The sequence below is a fragment of the Manacus vitellinus genome, unplaced genomic scaffold (genome assembly GCF_001715985.3).
Source record: "Manacus vitellinus isolate BGI_N305 unplaced genomic scaffold, ASM171598v3 scaffold_44_pilon, whole genome shotgun sequence".
NCBI classification, from domain to species: domain Eukaryota; kingdom Metazoa; phylum Chordata; class Aves; order Passeriformes; family Pipridae; genus Manacus; species Manacus vitellinus.
In genome coordinates, this window is record NW_021940565.1 from 3,958,118 (window position 1) to 3,973,359 (window position 15,242).

The 15,242-nt window shown below is 48.3% G+C and overlaps 1 protein-coding gene across 1 annotated transcript in view; it reads left to right on the forward strand.

The window, feature by feature from the left end:
* The window catches only part of UHMK1 (U2AF homology motif kinase 1), a 16,420-nt gene extending 1,983 nt beyond the window's left edge, over window positions 1-14,437 (forward strand). The window contains exons 2-8 of the mRNA XM_025895799.1: window positions 1,016-1,308; window positions 4,022-4,213; window positions 4,997-5,091; window positions 6,025-6,101; window positions 9,418-9,516; window positions 10,447-10,535; window positions 10,929-14,437. Of these exons, the coding sequence (XP_025751584.1) occupies window positions 1,016-1,308; window positions 4,022-4,213; window positions 4,997-5,091; window positions 6,025-6,101; window positions 9,418-9,516; window positions 10,447-10,535; window positions 10,929-11,075 (992 nt within the window). The 3' untranslated portion in view covers window positions 11,076-14,437. The remainder of the gene's footprint in view (window positions 1-1,015; window positions 1,309-4,021; window positions 4,214-4,996; window positions 5,092-6,024; window positions 6,102-9,417; window positions 9,517-10,446; window positions 10,536-10,928) is intronic.
* Window positions 14,438-15,242: the final 805 nt, after the last annotated feature.

Below are 15,242 nucleotides of genomic sequence, written 5' to 3' on the forward strand. Positions count from 1 at the left end.
CCTCGGATCCCCAAACGCCTCTTCTCGGGGACCCTCGCGGGCACCCTCTATCCTTATAGCCCCCACCTCTGCCCACCCAGGGCAAACGCCCAAGCCAACCCCTCCAGCCAGGGAGGGGAACCCCCAACTCCTTTGGGAATACGGGCATCCTCGCCCCCAAGCCCACCCCCGCTGGCAGGGCATTGTGCTTTTTGGGTTGGCACCCCTGGGTGGGCAGGTTTAAGGGCCCTCAGCCTGGGTGCCCCAAAGCAGCCTCGCTGTGGTGGGTGCTCCTGGTACCTCAACCCTTACCTGGACACAGGGTCTGCAGGGGATGTCCCCAGGGTGGGCAGGAGAGACAGGAATCACCCTTTGTGTGGGCAGAGAGGGTCACTGCAGGCAGGGCACCCCTGAGTCCTCCTTTGGGCAGGGTGTCAGAGCTGCCCTGGCAAGAGCCATGCTGCCTGTGGGGCAGCAGTGGGACAGTGTGTGCCTGCTGGCCTGCCTGGTCTGGGCTGGAGCTCCTGGGCTGCCTCCACAGGTGGGAATGAGCTTGGGAAGGGAGGAAGCCTGTGTATTTGAGGTGGCTGCTGGAAGCGCCCTAGTTCACCCACTGATGCTATTTTTTTGTTGGTATGAAATGTTTTTTTATACCATAATGTGCCTGGACACCCAGACAGAGCTTGGGTCCCACTGTGCAAGATTTATCACAGGAAAGAGATCAGCATGTCTCAAAAAGAGTGGCGCTACATCCAATTTGCCCCCCCCCCACTTATCCATGTCCCAGATTGTCCTGAGCAGGAGCACCCAGCCCTGACCTTTAGCAAAGCCTGGTGGGGTGTTGTGAGACTGGCCTGTCCTCTGAAGCCCGTAGAGGTGACAGGGCTGGTTTTCCCTTGCTGCTTCCCTCCGAAGCATGATTCTCCATCCCTCTGAACATCACCCGTTACAAAACAGCTGGGCTGCCCCCTGCAGCTGTGGTGGTGTGCGGCGGTGGAAGGGGATGACCCATGCCTGTCGCTGTGTCTCACTGCAGTGACTCTGTACGGTGTGTTCACCAACCACTACTCTGCCAACGGCCCGTCTCGCTGCCTGCTGCTGGAGCTGCTGGACATCAGTGTGTCCGAGCTGCTGCTGCACTCCAGCAACCAGGGCTGCTCCATGTGGATGATCCAGCACTGCGCCCGAGACGTTCTGGAAGCCCTGGCTTTCCTGCACCACAAAGGCTACGTGCACGCAGACCTCAAGCCACGAAACATCCTGTGGAGCGCAGAGGAGGAGTGCTTTAAGCTCATTGACTTTGGACTTAGCTTCAAAGAGGGGAATCAGGTTTGGAATGTGCTACTCTTGAAGCAGATGGCTCTGTGTTGTGTGGCTCTGTGATGCTTTCAGGTCATGAGTGTAGGACTTGATGTGACCTGATCAGAGTAGCTGAGCTGGTGCTGAGGGTTTCCTGGAAAAGGCTAAAATGTTGTCTGGCCCCAGAAACAGAAGCTCATGTTCCCATCCCCTTGCATGTCTCTGGTTTCTGCCTTTGTGCTACAAATTCCAGAGTTAATGATGCACTGAGAAAAGTGGTGTCTCAGCTTCTTGGGAAGTTTGCTAGTTTTTGCATGGTCAGACCAGTGGGAGCACCCAGAAATGCAGAATTTGCTTTTATCATCCCTTATCGTGGGTAGTAGGAGTCCAGGCTTCACCATTAGCTTCCCCAATCAATTGTGTTATCTCTGACAGTGTCTTTGTGCTTGTCTTTACCCTAGCTTCAGCAGCTTCCCTTTTTCAGGAAGTCTGGATGTTTCTTTCGAGTCCATGCTCTGGTTGTGGGTGGGCAGTGTCTGTTCTTTACTGACATGGACAATCTCTGCCTGTTCTACTCTGCTTCTCTCATTTGCTGAGCTTTCTCTCTCTTCTTGCTGTCACTTTTTCGTTTTGGTGATACTGAGTTTTCTAAGTTAGTTCTTGTCCATTTTATTCTCTTCCATGGCTTCTCATGGAAGTAGAGAGCCTCGGGAGGTTCTGCTGTGGGCTTGATAGAGCTTCCTTTCACCCCTCCCTCTCTCAGTAAAGCTTTTCCATCAGGTAGCCTCATAGAACATTTGCCTGTGATCATTGGGTGATGGATGGTAAGTCCAGTAAGCGAGCTTTAATTTTTTTGTTCAAACTTTGTCCTGGCTTGTCCCCATTCCATGCATGCTTCTCTTTTAGAGGTTTTAAATTAATAGACTCTTTTTATACTGGTTTACCTGGTATTAACAGTACAGCTCACTGATTGTGAATATCAGAGGGTTGTGTGGGTGACCTGTCTCTGAATTCTTTGGTACAGGAGCTGTTTTTAATGTTTGGGCTTCTTAACTCCTCCATGTTGTCTTCAGTTCTCCCACGTTCTTTGCTGAGTTTGTGTTGGTAATCTGTTGCTGTCTATCAGCAAAATACATGCTCCTGGTGTCCTGTGTCTAATGCACATATTTTTATTTAATTCAGGTCTGTGTTCTGCTGCTTGCTCTGTGAGTTGCCTTGTAATAGGTGATCAGTTGTTTTATTTGCTTCCATGGTTCCTTCCAATCTGCTTTCTTTGGGCTGAGTTTCCTTTGCCCTTTCTCACAAACACAGTGGCTGCGTGGGGTGAACCGTCTGACCCTGCTTTGCATGTGCACCAGGTATCAGCGTCTCCTCCCACCCTGCCTTGGGCAGCAGCCTACATGCATGATTTCCTTATCTGAGTCAAAGACCATGCTACTTTTATGTATGGCAGTCCTGCCAAGCTTATCCTTACGTCAAGTTTCCTGCCATTACTGTTTTAACAGAGAATGGCTGTACATACAGCAAGGTCTCAACCACTTGCAGCTCTCAAAATGCTTTAGGTTGTAGGAGTGACATTCCATCTCACTCTTTTCCCTGGTGCCATTGACCATGGTGTTTATCTCTGAATGTTTTTTGGTGGGGCTGCCAAATTGCTGCTTTTGCCATGCTGGAGGTTCTGCTCCTTGCTGATAGGAGGAGGGACACTGATGAGCAATTTGTGTATTTTTTTTATTTATTTTTTTTAGAGTTCGTAAACCACTTTTGAGCTCTGTTGCTGGAAAATGTTTTCCGTAAAGTGTATTTTCAGTCAGAGAACCAGATAATCTTGGTTTGACTGTATTATCCTGGTAGGAATTCCCAATCCTGTGCCTTATCCAGGAAGTAAGCTTGCATATTCTTCTGTCATTCTCTGAGTGTAAAACAAGCCCTCCCATGTTAAAAAGACGCAGCATGCAGTTTGTCTTTGTACACTTGGCTGGACAAAGCCACAGCTGACTGACCAGGTATTGCCTGAGAGCACGAGGCTGGACTGGAGCCTTCAGAGCAGCCCCTCCAGCCAGCACTTGTGTGGTTCTACAATTTCCTGTTTTCTTTGCAGCAGGCAGTGTATGGGCATTTTCTTCTGCTGTGCCAGCCACGGCAGCTGGGCAGGTATTGATTGCTGCAGCACTTGAGGCTATGAGGGGGAGAAGGAAGAGGTGTGTGGGAAGTGCCTTTGGTAATTTCCTTGTCTGAGCATTAGGTGCCTGCTTCGTTCTTTTAACATTTTGTTCCAGAGAACATCAGCACTTGAATGATGGCAGCAGTTACTGATCCTCACTGCTCAGATAGGGCTGTTTGTGCTCTCACACAGACGTGGGAGCGCAGTGTGGGTGTTCGACTCTTATCCTGAAATTTCTAGCGTCTTCTGTGCTTAGGAGAGGCTGAAGGGCCAGTCTGCAATGACATCCAGCCTCTTCCTCCCAGCAGTGCTGTCTTTCAGAGAGGGCAGATGTTAGTGGGATGCCTGCTGTTTTGCTGGGAGATGTTTTCTTTTCCAGATAGTCTTGTTTTTTCCTCAGCACAGCAGTATAGAGAGTTGAACTCCCTGCCTTGCACAAGGCTGTACAATGCTCTCTGTCAATTTGGCAGTAGTATTTTGGGGCCCCATTTGGAAGGATAGCCGTGAATTGATTTAAGGATAGAGTGGATAACGCGATTCTGGAAAATTAACTTTTTCTGTGTGTTTGGTCTCCCGTAGGATGTGAAATATATTCAAACAGACGGGTATCGGGCTCCAGAGGCAGAACTGCAGAACTGCCTGGCACAGGCAGGGCTCCAGAGTGAGACAGAATGTACCTCTGCTGTGGATCTGTGGAGTCTGGGAATTGTTTTACTGGAAATGTTCTCAGGAATGAAACTGAAACATACAGTCCAATCTCAGGAATGGAAGGTGAGTGAGAGAGAGCTGCTGAGAGCATTCTTACTTGCACCAAACAAGTCTTTGTTCATAACCTGGATTTGTGAGGTAGCACCTGGAAACTAGATAGTGTTTCCAGGATGTTTCTATAATCCTATTGCTTTGAGGATTAAGGTTCCAGAGCCTTAAAGACACACCTGTCCTGTGGGACTGGCATCTCTGAATGCTGCCTGTGTTCAGGTTACTGAAAGGTGAGGGTTCCAGGAGTCTGTGTTTGGAGCCTGTGTCTTGCCTAGATTTGGTAGGCAAGTTGTCCTGGTTGTTGTTGTGGCACAGGAGGAAGAAAAAAATCAATGGCTGATGTTTGTCAGCTAGTCCAACAGCACAATGACAGAGGAATTATTTGCTGATTTTAGTTTAATGTTAGCTCTAATTTGGGGATCTTTTTGTAAGTCTATATCCTGAGAAAACAAGAGGAAGTCTCTGCGTTGTGAGCCTGTCCTCTGTTTTGTATGAAATAACCTTGTTTTGTGTTACCCTTCCCAGTAAGAATATCCTTTCAGCATCATAACCTCCACAGTCACAGCAAATTTTCCTGCATATGGAAATTTCCAGCTTTTGCACAGGCAAATGAGAAAAGCCTCATTTGATGTGAGCCTGCTAGTTTAACATGTGAGGCTTGGGCATTGGGGATGTCTCACAAAACTCCACAGTACTACAGCCCTCTGCCATCCAGTCCGGAAAATGGTGGGATATTGCAAGCTTTGCACTGGTCTGGTTTTTACCTCCCTAATCACTGTTTCTTTTTCTTTACAGACAAACAGTTCTGCCATCATTGATCGTATATTTGCCAGTGAAGGGGTGGTTAATTCAGCCATTCCAGCTTATCACCTCAGAGACCTTATCAAAAGGTATCTTATCACATTTGCCTACTGGTGCTTAAAGATGTGCTCTGTAAAGTCAAGCCTGTAGCCTTGTTCTTGGCAACTTAGAGCACACATTTAACACTTTCTTTTTTTTTTTAAATCTCCCACTGTACTCATAACGAGCCCAAGCATTATCAGAGATGTTTTGGTTCCTCTGATTTTGGCACAGTTTGGAGTAAGTATGTAAAGAGTATCAGTCATGATGTTGATCATTTGCTCTTTCAGTGCTTAGCACTTAAAGCCAAGAGGTTATATTTGGAGAATACTGAAGACTTTGCTGCTTTGGGGGAGTGTTGTCAGAAACGAGGGAGAGGGGCAGAAAGTGCTGCTCTCTGCTGCTCTCAGGATTCAAATGCACTTGTGAAACTCTGCTGAGAAGTCTGCCAAGGGGATTGTTTTCGCTGTTCTGTGACTGTGCTCTGAGGCTACAGAGTGAATGAGGACACAACTGGGCAGAAATAGTATTGGGAGCCACTGGTAAAGCTGAGTAGGGCATGTTCTCAGGCAAGCCCTGGGCTATTAGCTGCTTTGAATCCCATTTGTGGAAAGATGTGGGAGCACCTTGGAGTGTGATAACTTTCATGAGACTGCATGCATGCCTGAGATGTGGGCTGAATGGCCTGGGGAGGTCAAGCTGGAACATGCTGTGTTCCCTGTAAACTTGTAAGTGAGCAACTTCCATTTTCTGGTGCTGAGAGACATCAAGAAGGAAAGCCTGCTCTGCCATATACCCAAAATGCTTTCAGGGGATCCTTCTGGTGTGCTTCAGCTGTGGGTTGGAAGGTGTGCTTCTCACTCTTCTCTTTGTACCATAACCACCCCAAAAATACGGTACTCCCCTGTGCTGGCTTCCACTGAGTGGAATTTATCTGTGCAGGAATGTCCCACGCAAGAACATAAGTGTGTCTTCTCTTCCAGCATGCTTCATTGTGACCAAGGCAAGCGAGCCTCTGCTGAGAAGGCTTTATGCAGCCCGTTCTTCAGCATTCCCTTTGGTAAGCTGTGTGTGTCGCTCCTGCTCACGGCTCTCAGCATGTGCTGGAAGCAGCACAGAGTACAGTTCAGCTGTTGTTTCTGGTTCAGGCCTGACTGCTGCTGCTCTGTGGCTCTTCCCAGCCCTCCATGGTACTGCAGCAGGCAGGTCAGAGTGATGCCTGTGCTCTCAGTGCTGCCCTGCCTCTCCAGCCCCGTGGGCTGTCGCTATTCCCTGGTTGGACTCCCATTAAATTCTGACTAAGAGGGTATTGGCAGCAGAATTCATCTGAGGGGACAGAAATAACCAAGATATTTACCTAATATTGTGACCACTGAGGTGCTTTTGAAGAGTGAAATGCTATTTATGGTGAGTGGATGGGTTTTCTTATGCCAAGTGTTTCCCAGCTGAGAAATAGCCAGGAATGTGAGTGACTAAGGCAGGGGCTGGTGGTGGCATGTGCTGCTGCCTCTGCATAGGTCAGACAGTCCCAGTGTGTTCTCAAGGTGCGAGCCTTTTTTGCAGCGACTGGCCTGCCTGTTCTGGTGCCTGTGTGGCAGATCACAGACAGATGTCACTGTCACTTTCATCTGACCCTTAAATTTAGTGAAATAGAGGTGTTTCCTCAGGACCTCCCCATGTGGGTTGCAGGTGGTCAGCAAAAGGTGGGCTGAGATCTCCCTGTTTTCTGTTCCAAAAGCAACACAGTAGCATTCTCCAGAGCTTGTCTTCTTTCAAGAACACCAGTGAAGAGCTCTGCATCCAGCTTTTCTGCAGCATAAATTAATGCTTCAGGCATCCAGCTTCTGGCTGGGCTAGGAGTTCCCCTGGAATCTTAGCCCTGCTTTTCTTAAGCTCTTTGCTGTATCTTGCAGTAAAGATCACTAAGTGTTGCTTCTTATAGATACTGATATTTCTGTGTATTAGGCAAAGGTAACAACTCATTCCTGTTTTCAAACTTCACTTGCATCTCAGAAACTGGGACTGTTGTAATCAAAGCTGCCTTCCGTGGCTGAACCTTGCAGCCAGTAGTGCTTTAGAGCAGGGAATAGTGTATTGGCAGTGCTTTCTCATCTAGTTTTGAACACACAGACTTCTAACTGTACTGAGGAAGGTGCTTCTGTGGTTAGTGCTATGAGTTTATATGAGAGCTTCCATTTTTCTTAGTTCTCTTTGCTGGTTCTTTTCTTTGCCAAACTTGTGCTTATGCTTGTCTGCACAAAGAACCATTTACTGTTGCTTTCCTAGCAAGTCAGAAAATGATCTGTCATTGCCTTTCACTTGGACACAGCTTTTCTGTTTAGAGCAAAGACAGATAAGAATGGCTTTCCTTGTCATTTACAGCCAAGTCTTGACTTTCCAGTTCATCAGCTCCTTTCCTGTGTTGTCAGTGTGGTTGGTGTCACCTGGCATTTGAAAGGAGCAGAGGGACTGGGTAGAAAGTACCTCCTAAAGCAGAAGAGTATTGCAAGAAATGTGTTTGTCACTTGGGTGCAAGAATACCAGATGGCTCTGAATTCTAAGTATTGGTTTGTCTCACCTTCTGAAAAAAGACATATGAAATAAAGGACAAATTTACTTTAGTCTGTTTCTTCTTCTGGGTAGCAAGTGACAGAACAAGAAGAAATGGCCTCAAGTTGTACCACAGGAGGTTTAAATTGGATATTAGGAAAATTTTCTTCACTGAGAAGGTTGTCAAGCATTGGAACAGGCTGTCCAGGGAAGTGGTGGAGTCACTATTCCCAGAGGTATTTAAAAGAAGTATAGATGTGGCATTTGGTGGTGGACTGGGGACATTTGGTGGTGAACTTGGCAGTGCTGTGTGGGACTTGATCTTACAAGTCTTTTCCATACTAAATGATTCTGTGAATAAAAGGGGCAGCATGTAAGACCGAGGTGACACTTACATGTTCTTTCAGTCTCCAGTTCATCTGCTGTCTCTTGGTTGCAAATAGTCCTGTGGAAGAACGGTCCTCAAAGTTCACTTGGAACTGGAATACGCCTGGTTATCTGAAGGCAGCACTTTTCTTCAAAGGGCTGCCCTCAGTGATTCCTGGCATCGTCTAGACTGATAAGGCCTTTCATACTCTAAGCTTTTCACAAGGGCTTTTCCTTGTCAGGCAGGAGGAGATTTACAACGTCTGTGCTTGCCTTGCATCTTTTCTTGGACTATGAGATCAGCATCTTCTGTCTGTGCCTAGTGAAGATGTCAGCTCCCTCATATGCATTATGTGCTTAGCTTGGAAAAGTATTTCCTAGGAAATAATAGCCCACTTCCCAAACGTGGTTAGAAGGCTCAGGCTGGAGAATTGAAGCCATTTCCCTTTTCTGTCCCCTCTCACTGTCAAGTGGGAGAGCTTTGAAGTACTGCTATTGTGTTCAGCTGCTGTAGCTGCCAAAACAAATAAACACATTGACACTCTCTAAGTACTGCAAGTTGGGCTTCCAGATCTTAAATTCATGAGTGGCCTGCCAGTCCTGTCCAGGAACTGCGAAATCAAGCTTTTTTTCTTGGAGAAGTGACACTGTCCCTGCAGCTCTGAGTTTATAGAGGATATCCTCGTTTTTGCCATTAGCCTTTCCACCTTGACTGTTTCCTTCTCCCACAGTGGTATCTATACTACACTGAGCCAAGTGCCCAAAGTGTTTTATTTCTGCTCCTATGAAGTTGTTCACAGGATCACTGCTCTCCCGCCTTGTGGCCATGCCTGATTCTACAGCACTGCATTATTTAAGTAACCAAATAGTTTTCCCCACTTCTGTTGCAAGATTGTATGGTGGTCTTCAAAGCAGTGGATTGCAGTTGGTTTTTGAAGAGGGAAGGTTTACATAGTGTTCAGGGAAAGATATTCTAGGGAGATCTGAGGCCTGTGCCTTAGTATGATTTAAGAATTGGAGTTACAGAAGCTGGCCAGCCTTTTTTCAGCTTGTCTGTTAGCAGTAACAGGAGAGGCGAGTTGCAGAGTAGTTCTTTCATCTTCTCACATCTCCACATATATGGGGTAGTTTGTTCAACAAGCGTAGCTCTTGAGGTCACATCAATTTCCGAGACTGAGCTAAGTAGACACAACTCTAGTCTTCATTTAAAGAGCAATTTCAGGTGCTGGCCTCAGAATAATTGCAGAGTGCACTGAACCCACTGGAAGAGTCTCTCAGTGCACAGGTGAAGATAAGTTGGAAACAGAGAATACAGACTGTAAATGCAGGTAATGGAGCAGAGAAGCAGAACTGTACTGCAAGGAGCAGTGAGTGCTTGTGTATCATAATGCATTTTGAGTCAATTTCCCGTTTTCTTGCTCCTTTGATTTCTTTTCTTTAATTCTTTGGATGCCAAACAGCTCCCCATATCGAAGATTTGGTGATGCTCCCCACGCCTGTGCTGAGGCTGCTAAATGTTCTGAGTGATGCTTCTCTGCAGTGCGAAGAAGAATATGAAGGTTGGTGCAAGCCATGCAATTCCCATGTAGCAATGTTGTCTTACAGACTCTGTTTTGTTTGCCTCTGGGGATGTGAGAGCAAGCAGGTGAGCAATTAATAGGCTCAAGAACAGTAAACAAAGAGCTGCTCGGCTGAGATTTGGTACCAGGTGGTTCAACTGCACCAATGGAGAATAGACTAAGAGACTGAGAGAGAAAGCAGAGATTGTAGGAATTTCTTGAAGGATCCCAAATTTAAAAACAAACAAACAAAAAGTTTATTTTTATTTTCTTCTTTGTTTAAATGCCTGCAGACTTCATTGTGTGTTTGTAGCTCTGAGCTTCCACTGGACATGTACAGGACTCTGGAGTTCAGTAGCACACATCCTTAAAAAATTGCTAATGAACTTATCCAAGATCTCAGCAGAGAACTGAAATATCTCATTGGAGTTCTTAAACTGTGGTAGATGGCCAGGCATGTTGGTGGAATTTGCATTTCTGCTTGCTGTCAAATCCATGTGAGTGGCAAAAGCTAGAGAGCTCTGGGAATACAAGTTTAAAGGCCAGGTTCTGCTCACACAAAGAAGGGCTTGTGGCAGCTACTTTAGTTCCCCTCCTCCCAGTGCCATAGCAGGCACTCGTAAATCCCAAATGTTTTAGCTACTGGAAGGCCAGTCTTTGGGTGCAAGGAAGAGCACTGTTCATGTGCTTCAAACCCTGCTCATGGAGGTTCACTGCCTGCAGGTCTGTGTTCCTGAGCCTCAGTTCAGACACTTCCATCTCATTACGTGGCCATTAAGCAACATAAGCTTCTACTGTGGCACTTCATGCTTGTTTACTTTAAATTGAGAAGAAAAAGCTATGTGTTGACTAAGTGTTATCTCGCCTTCATTTGTTTCTTGGCTCGTCCTAGTTTGCAAGTGAAAGACAACCAACTCTTTCCTTTCTCAGATATCCTGGAAGACATAAGGGAGGAGTGTCAGAAATATGGACCGGTGGTTTCCTTGCTTATTCCAAAGGAGAATCCTGGTAAAGGCCAAGTAAGTGAATGGAGGGAAGAGGCTGTGTATTCCTACATGCACTCCATGTGCTGCAGGACTGCTGCTCAGTGGCTGATGGAAGTGCTAAAAATAAATGGCTATTTTGAAGGACAGCACAGGTTCCTTCCTAGTTACATAAGGTTGCCCAAACAGCTTTAGCAGGGGGGCTGGGATATGGGATGGAAGTGTAGAAGCTACTTTCTCTCGCCTTACCAAATGAGGAGTAGGAGATGAAATTCCAATTCAGAGAAGCAGCTCTTTCCTTTTTAGCTCCAATGCTCTGTGCTCAGCCAAGGATGAAGAATTTGTTCAGGAATGGTTTTCCCAGCTGCGGGGTGGGAGGGAGTGAGTGGCATGGAGCACTGGAAGTCCTGTTTCTCCTCTCTCTTTCAGGTCTTTGTCGAATATGCAAATGCTGGTGATTCCAAAGCTGCCCAAAAAATGCTGACTGGAAAGATTTTTGATGGCAAGTTTGTTGTGGCTACGTTTTACCCACTGAGTGCCTATAAGAGAGGATATCTGTACCAAAACTTGCTGTAGGCAGTAGCAACAATCAGGAGAGTTGTCTTGCTCCTCTTCCTCACATGTTTTAAAGTTGAATGTGCAAAAGATCTTCCTAGCCCTGCTTTCGAGTCATCTGTGAAGGAGAGATGCGAAGGACTTGAACGGGCTTTGAAACCTTTACTGCTGCTTTGTGATGTGCCGAGGAGGCCGGGATGGCTTTCAGCCTGTGCCTGTGTGTGTGTTGTGCTTGCTCATGTGCAGGGGGTGTGTGGCTCTGCCCTGGTGGGCGCTCGCATGGCAGGAGCGGTGACGGTGGGAGCCCGGCAGGCCGAGCAGACCTTGGCAAGCTCTCTTCAGCGATTTGCAGTGAGACCAAAGTCTTGGCCTTAGCACTGGACTTGGCTCTAGGGAGAGAGTTTCTCTGTTAAGCTTTCCTATAACTCCAGTGCTGGGGAGGAAGAAGAGGAGGAAGGCTTCCCCGCTTTTTGTTGAAACCTATAATAAATAAAGAAGCAAAAACAGCATCCTCTCTAAAGCAGACCAGGAGGACTTTTGAGTCTTCTCATCACGTAGAGCAGAGGGAGGCTGTGAAATCTGCTGAGCCTATGGGGCTGCCCTGTCACCGTGAGCCAAGTAGAGTCATCCAACTGACCTGGCACAGACATCTGTGCTGAGGCAATGAGATGTGGGTGACAATGCCTGTGGGGAGCTGAGCTTGCTTGTATGCCTGGGGTGGGCCGGGACTGGTGGTGGATAGCAGGTCAGAGCAGTGGCAGCCTCAGTCCCCACACAACCTGTAAGCACTTTGTAGCCTGAGGTGATGTGAAAACCCTGCCATGTGGAGTCATCTTTCTAGCACATACCCTGTGCTGGCACTGATGCTCCCTAGCTCTGATGCCAAATCATCTGTAATATGTAAGCATCTTTAGGTGATGTTTTTTGGAAAGGAGTGCTACAGCACGCAGTATTCTTTGTGTCTCAGCAGGACTCCTGCCCTGCGAGTCTTATAAGAACAAATATTTGTCTGTTGTAGGTCCCATGCTTGGCTTTTCTGTGATGTACGTTTTGGTTTTGCATTAACCCATTAGACTTGTAGATTAGAAGCACTGACACTTTTGGTCCTTCATAGGTTACACAAAGGGCCTGAGGCAATCTGAGATCCTGTATGGAAAGGGCTTAATCAGTCATCAGACTTGACTGGCCTGGAGAAGGTCTTTCCCACTGTCAGGGACAACAGCCATGTGCTTTTGGGGAAAAAGCACTGGGCCAGCAGCATCGCTGCTCCCCCCAGAGCACGCTTTGGTCATGTGGCTGCAGTGCTCAGGCAGACACTGCACAGCTGCTGGTGTGGGGTTGGCAGTGACTTGTTTCCCAGAGGTGTCCAAACCTGTAACCCAGCAGAGCCTTTCCCTGCAGGGTAGGCACTTTGCTCCTGATGAGCACAGGGTGAAACAGCCCTGCTTAGAGGGTGACCAGCTTGTGGCTGGTGGTGGCTTGTGACCCTGGTACCAGTTTTAGTGAGGAGGAGAGCCCTCCTGAATTCTTTTCTCCAGCTGAAATACCTGTGGGCAGCTGCCTGAACCATCCCTGACCTTCTCTGGAATAATACCTGAATTACCTTGCAGTTTACTGTTTGCATCTTGCAGATGCTGGACTTGCTGGAATCCTGCACTTAAAAGTTCCTGTTGATTTTTTGCCCTGTGTGTGGTGTGTCAGAAGATCCAATGTCTGTAGCATTTCACAAGTCTGAGTTCTTCTCTGTGCTGGTGTGTAGTCCTGTCTACTGTGGCCCTTCCCAAACTCCCCCTGAAAGGACCAATCTCTGAATTCTTCTATTGCCTTTGAGATGGTGGGCTTGCCAGGGAAAAAAAAATGCCACAATGAGTTTTAAGGTGTGATTTGCTGATCACATTTTTCTGGGAATTATGCTATTTTGGTGTACATAGCTGTTAACCAGCTTTGGGGTGTGTGATTCATTGCTTTTAATTTAACTGTCCTTGCAGTGAAGCACCTTTTAGTGTCTGGGAGGAACTGGATGATTAACTGGGTGAGGGTTTTTCCTATGTGAAGAGCAGTGTTTAAAGTATTGGTAGGCACTGACTGACTGCCTCAGCTCTGCGTTGTTGCTGTCCCTGAGGGGCTGAGCCAGGGGTCAAAGCACTTTGGCCCAGACTTACACATGTTGAATGCCATCATGTCAGCAGCATTAAGCTGGCAGGAACAAACCCGAGAGTTCCTGCCCTGCCGAGTGCCACCCACGTGGGGACACAGGGAGCTCCCCTGGGTGCTGTCACCTACAGCAGTACCAGGACAGGGAGATGTTGAGGTGCAGGTGCAGAACTTGAATGTGTTTTAAGTTCTCACGTGCATTTCTCTAGGACCGTGAGCTGCTCTGTCATCTTTCAAGCATATCTTTTTCAGTCAGAATTATGCTTTGGGATTTTCAACAAAAGAGCTGTGCCAGGATTAATCTTTAGAGAGGAGCTACAGCCTGTTCCTGCAGCATGGTAGAGCTCCTCCACTAGAGTTTGGATGCAGTTTTGTTCAGCTGCTTTAATAGGACCTACATGAATCCTCCAGATGCAAACTTCTGCTATCAGGTCTTTTTCTCCTGATGTTCATTGACCAGGCTTGAGCACTGAGCTGGGCAAAAAACCCAGAGCTGCTTTTCATTTTCCTTCTGGCGAGAGCTGAAGATGCTGATCTCTGTCCTGTCACTGGATCCACCCCTCTGCAGGCTGTGGGGTACAGGGAGATTTCGATGCATTTTGTTGTTATTCCTCACCCTCTGCCTTCAAAGACTTTCTCCCAAGATGAGGCTTACTCTGCTGTCTCAGCAACCTAGTGGTGGCTTGGCTAAAACCTGTGAGTTTCTTAACTCTAGATTGTATCTCAAGTGTGAGTGGTGATTCAGTCCAAGGTGTCTGTCGTGGCATGTGCCTGGATGGGCCTGGCTTTCCTTGTCTCTAGATTACTGCCTGCTTGAGGTGCAGAAGTGTTGAGGCATGCCACTCAGATGCTTGCTGGGTTTCCTGGTCCGTGCTGCTCCCTCTCACTAGCCCTTGGTGTAGCACCGACCTATGTAGTCCTACCTTAGTCGTAGGGTAACTGGTGTTTAAGTCACTGGCCAAAGCACAAGTCAGCTCTGATTTTAGCTGTATTCCTAATTTTATTCTCACTGGTCTTCAGCCTCCTAACAACATAGCCTAACAACGGGCACCGTGTTGCACCCGGGTTGTCTTTCCAGAGGGTTCAGTACACTTCCTCCTGCTGTGCCGGATCCTGTAACCACGTGCCTCCCTTCGGGTTAGATGTCAACTGTTGTATCCCGTCATGCACCCTTGCTGAGCAGATGTGTGCTTGATACAGGTGATTAATAAACGATGCTTCAGTAGGAAGTGGTTGTGCAGTGTGCTGTTCTTGTGGCACTGATGGTGAAAAAACACGTAGCTGAGCAAGTTCTCTGTCACCGTGTGCCAGTCTGGGGGGACAGGGCTGTGACCTGGCCATGGTGGTGGTAGTATTTATGTTTGGCTGTTGGAACTTACCTTGTGCACCAGCAGGGCCGAAAACCCCGGTGGGAGCGCCGGGGTGACCTCTGCCTGGCCTGAGTCCACCGTGTCCCCTCCCAGTCACTGGAGGCTCGGCTGCTTGCGGCAGCACCGCCTACGGACACCTCACACGGGCGTGTTCCTCGCTCGCTCTGGCATAAGGGCTTCCGATGGGATGTCATCCGGGGGGGAAACCACTCCGTGACGCAGGAGCCTTCCCGGGAGATGATGCGGGTTGCACAAGGTCCCGCAGCCGCCGGGGGGGCCGCGTGGGCGGTTCTGTGGCTGCGGCCGCGCTGGCACAGCCCGGGGGCCGTGTCGCAACACCGGGCCCGGCAGAGCTCGGGAAGCGCTGGGACAATGCTCTCGGGCACACGGTGCGACTCTTGGGGAGGGTCCTGTGCGGGGCTGAGGGTGGGACTGATGGTCCCGGTGGGTCCCTTCCAACTCGGGATGTTCTGAGTCTGTGACACCACGCGCCCTCTGAATAACGGGACGAGCGGTGTCTCACCGGTCCTGGACCGGCAAGGTTCCCGCGCTGAGGGGGCTGTTCCCGCGGGGCTCCTCCTCCGCAGGGACTCGCACGCGGATTTTCGGGTGGATTTGGGTTTTTTCCTTACGGGCCCCTCCCCTCCGGCCCGGCCGGGGCCGT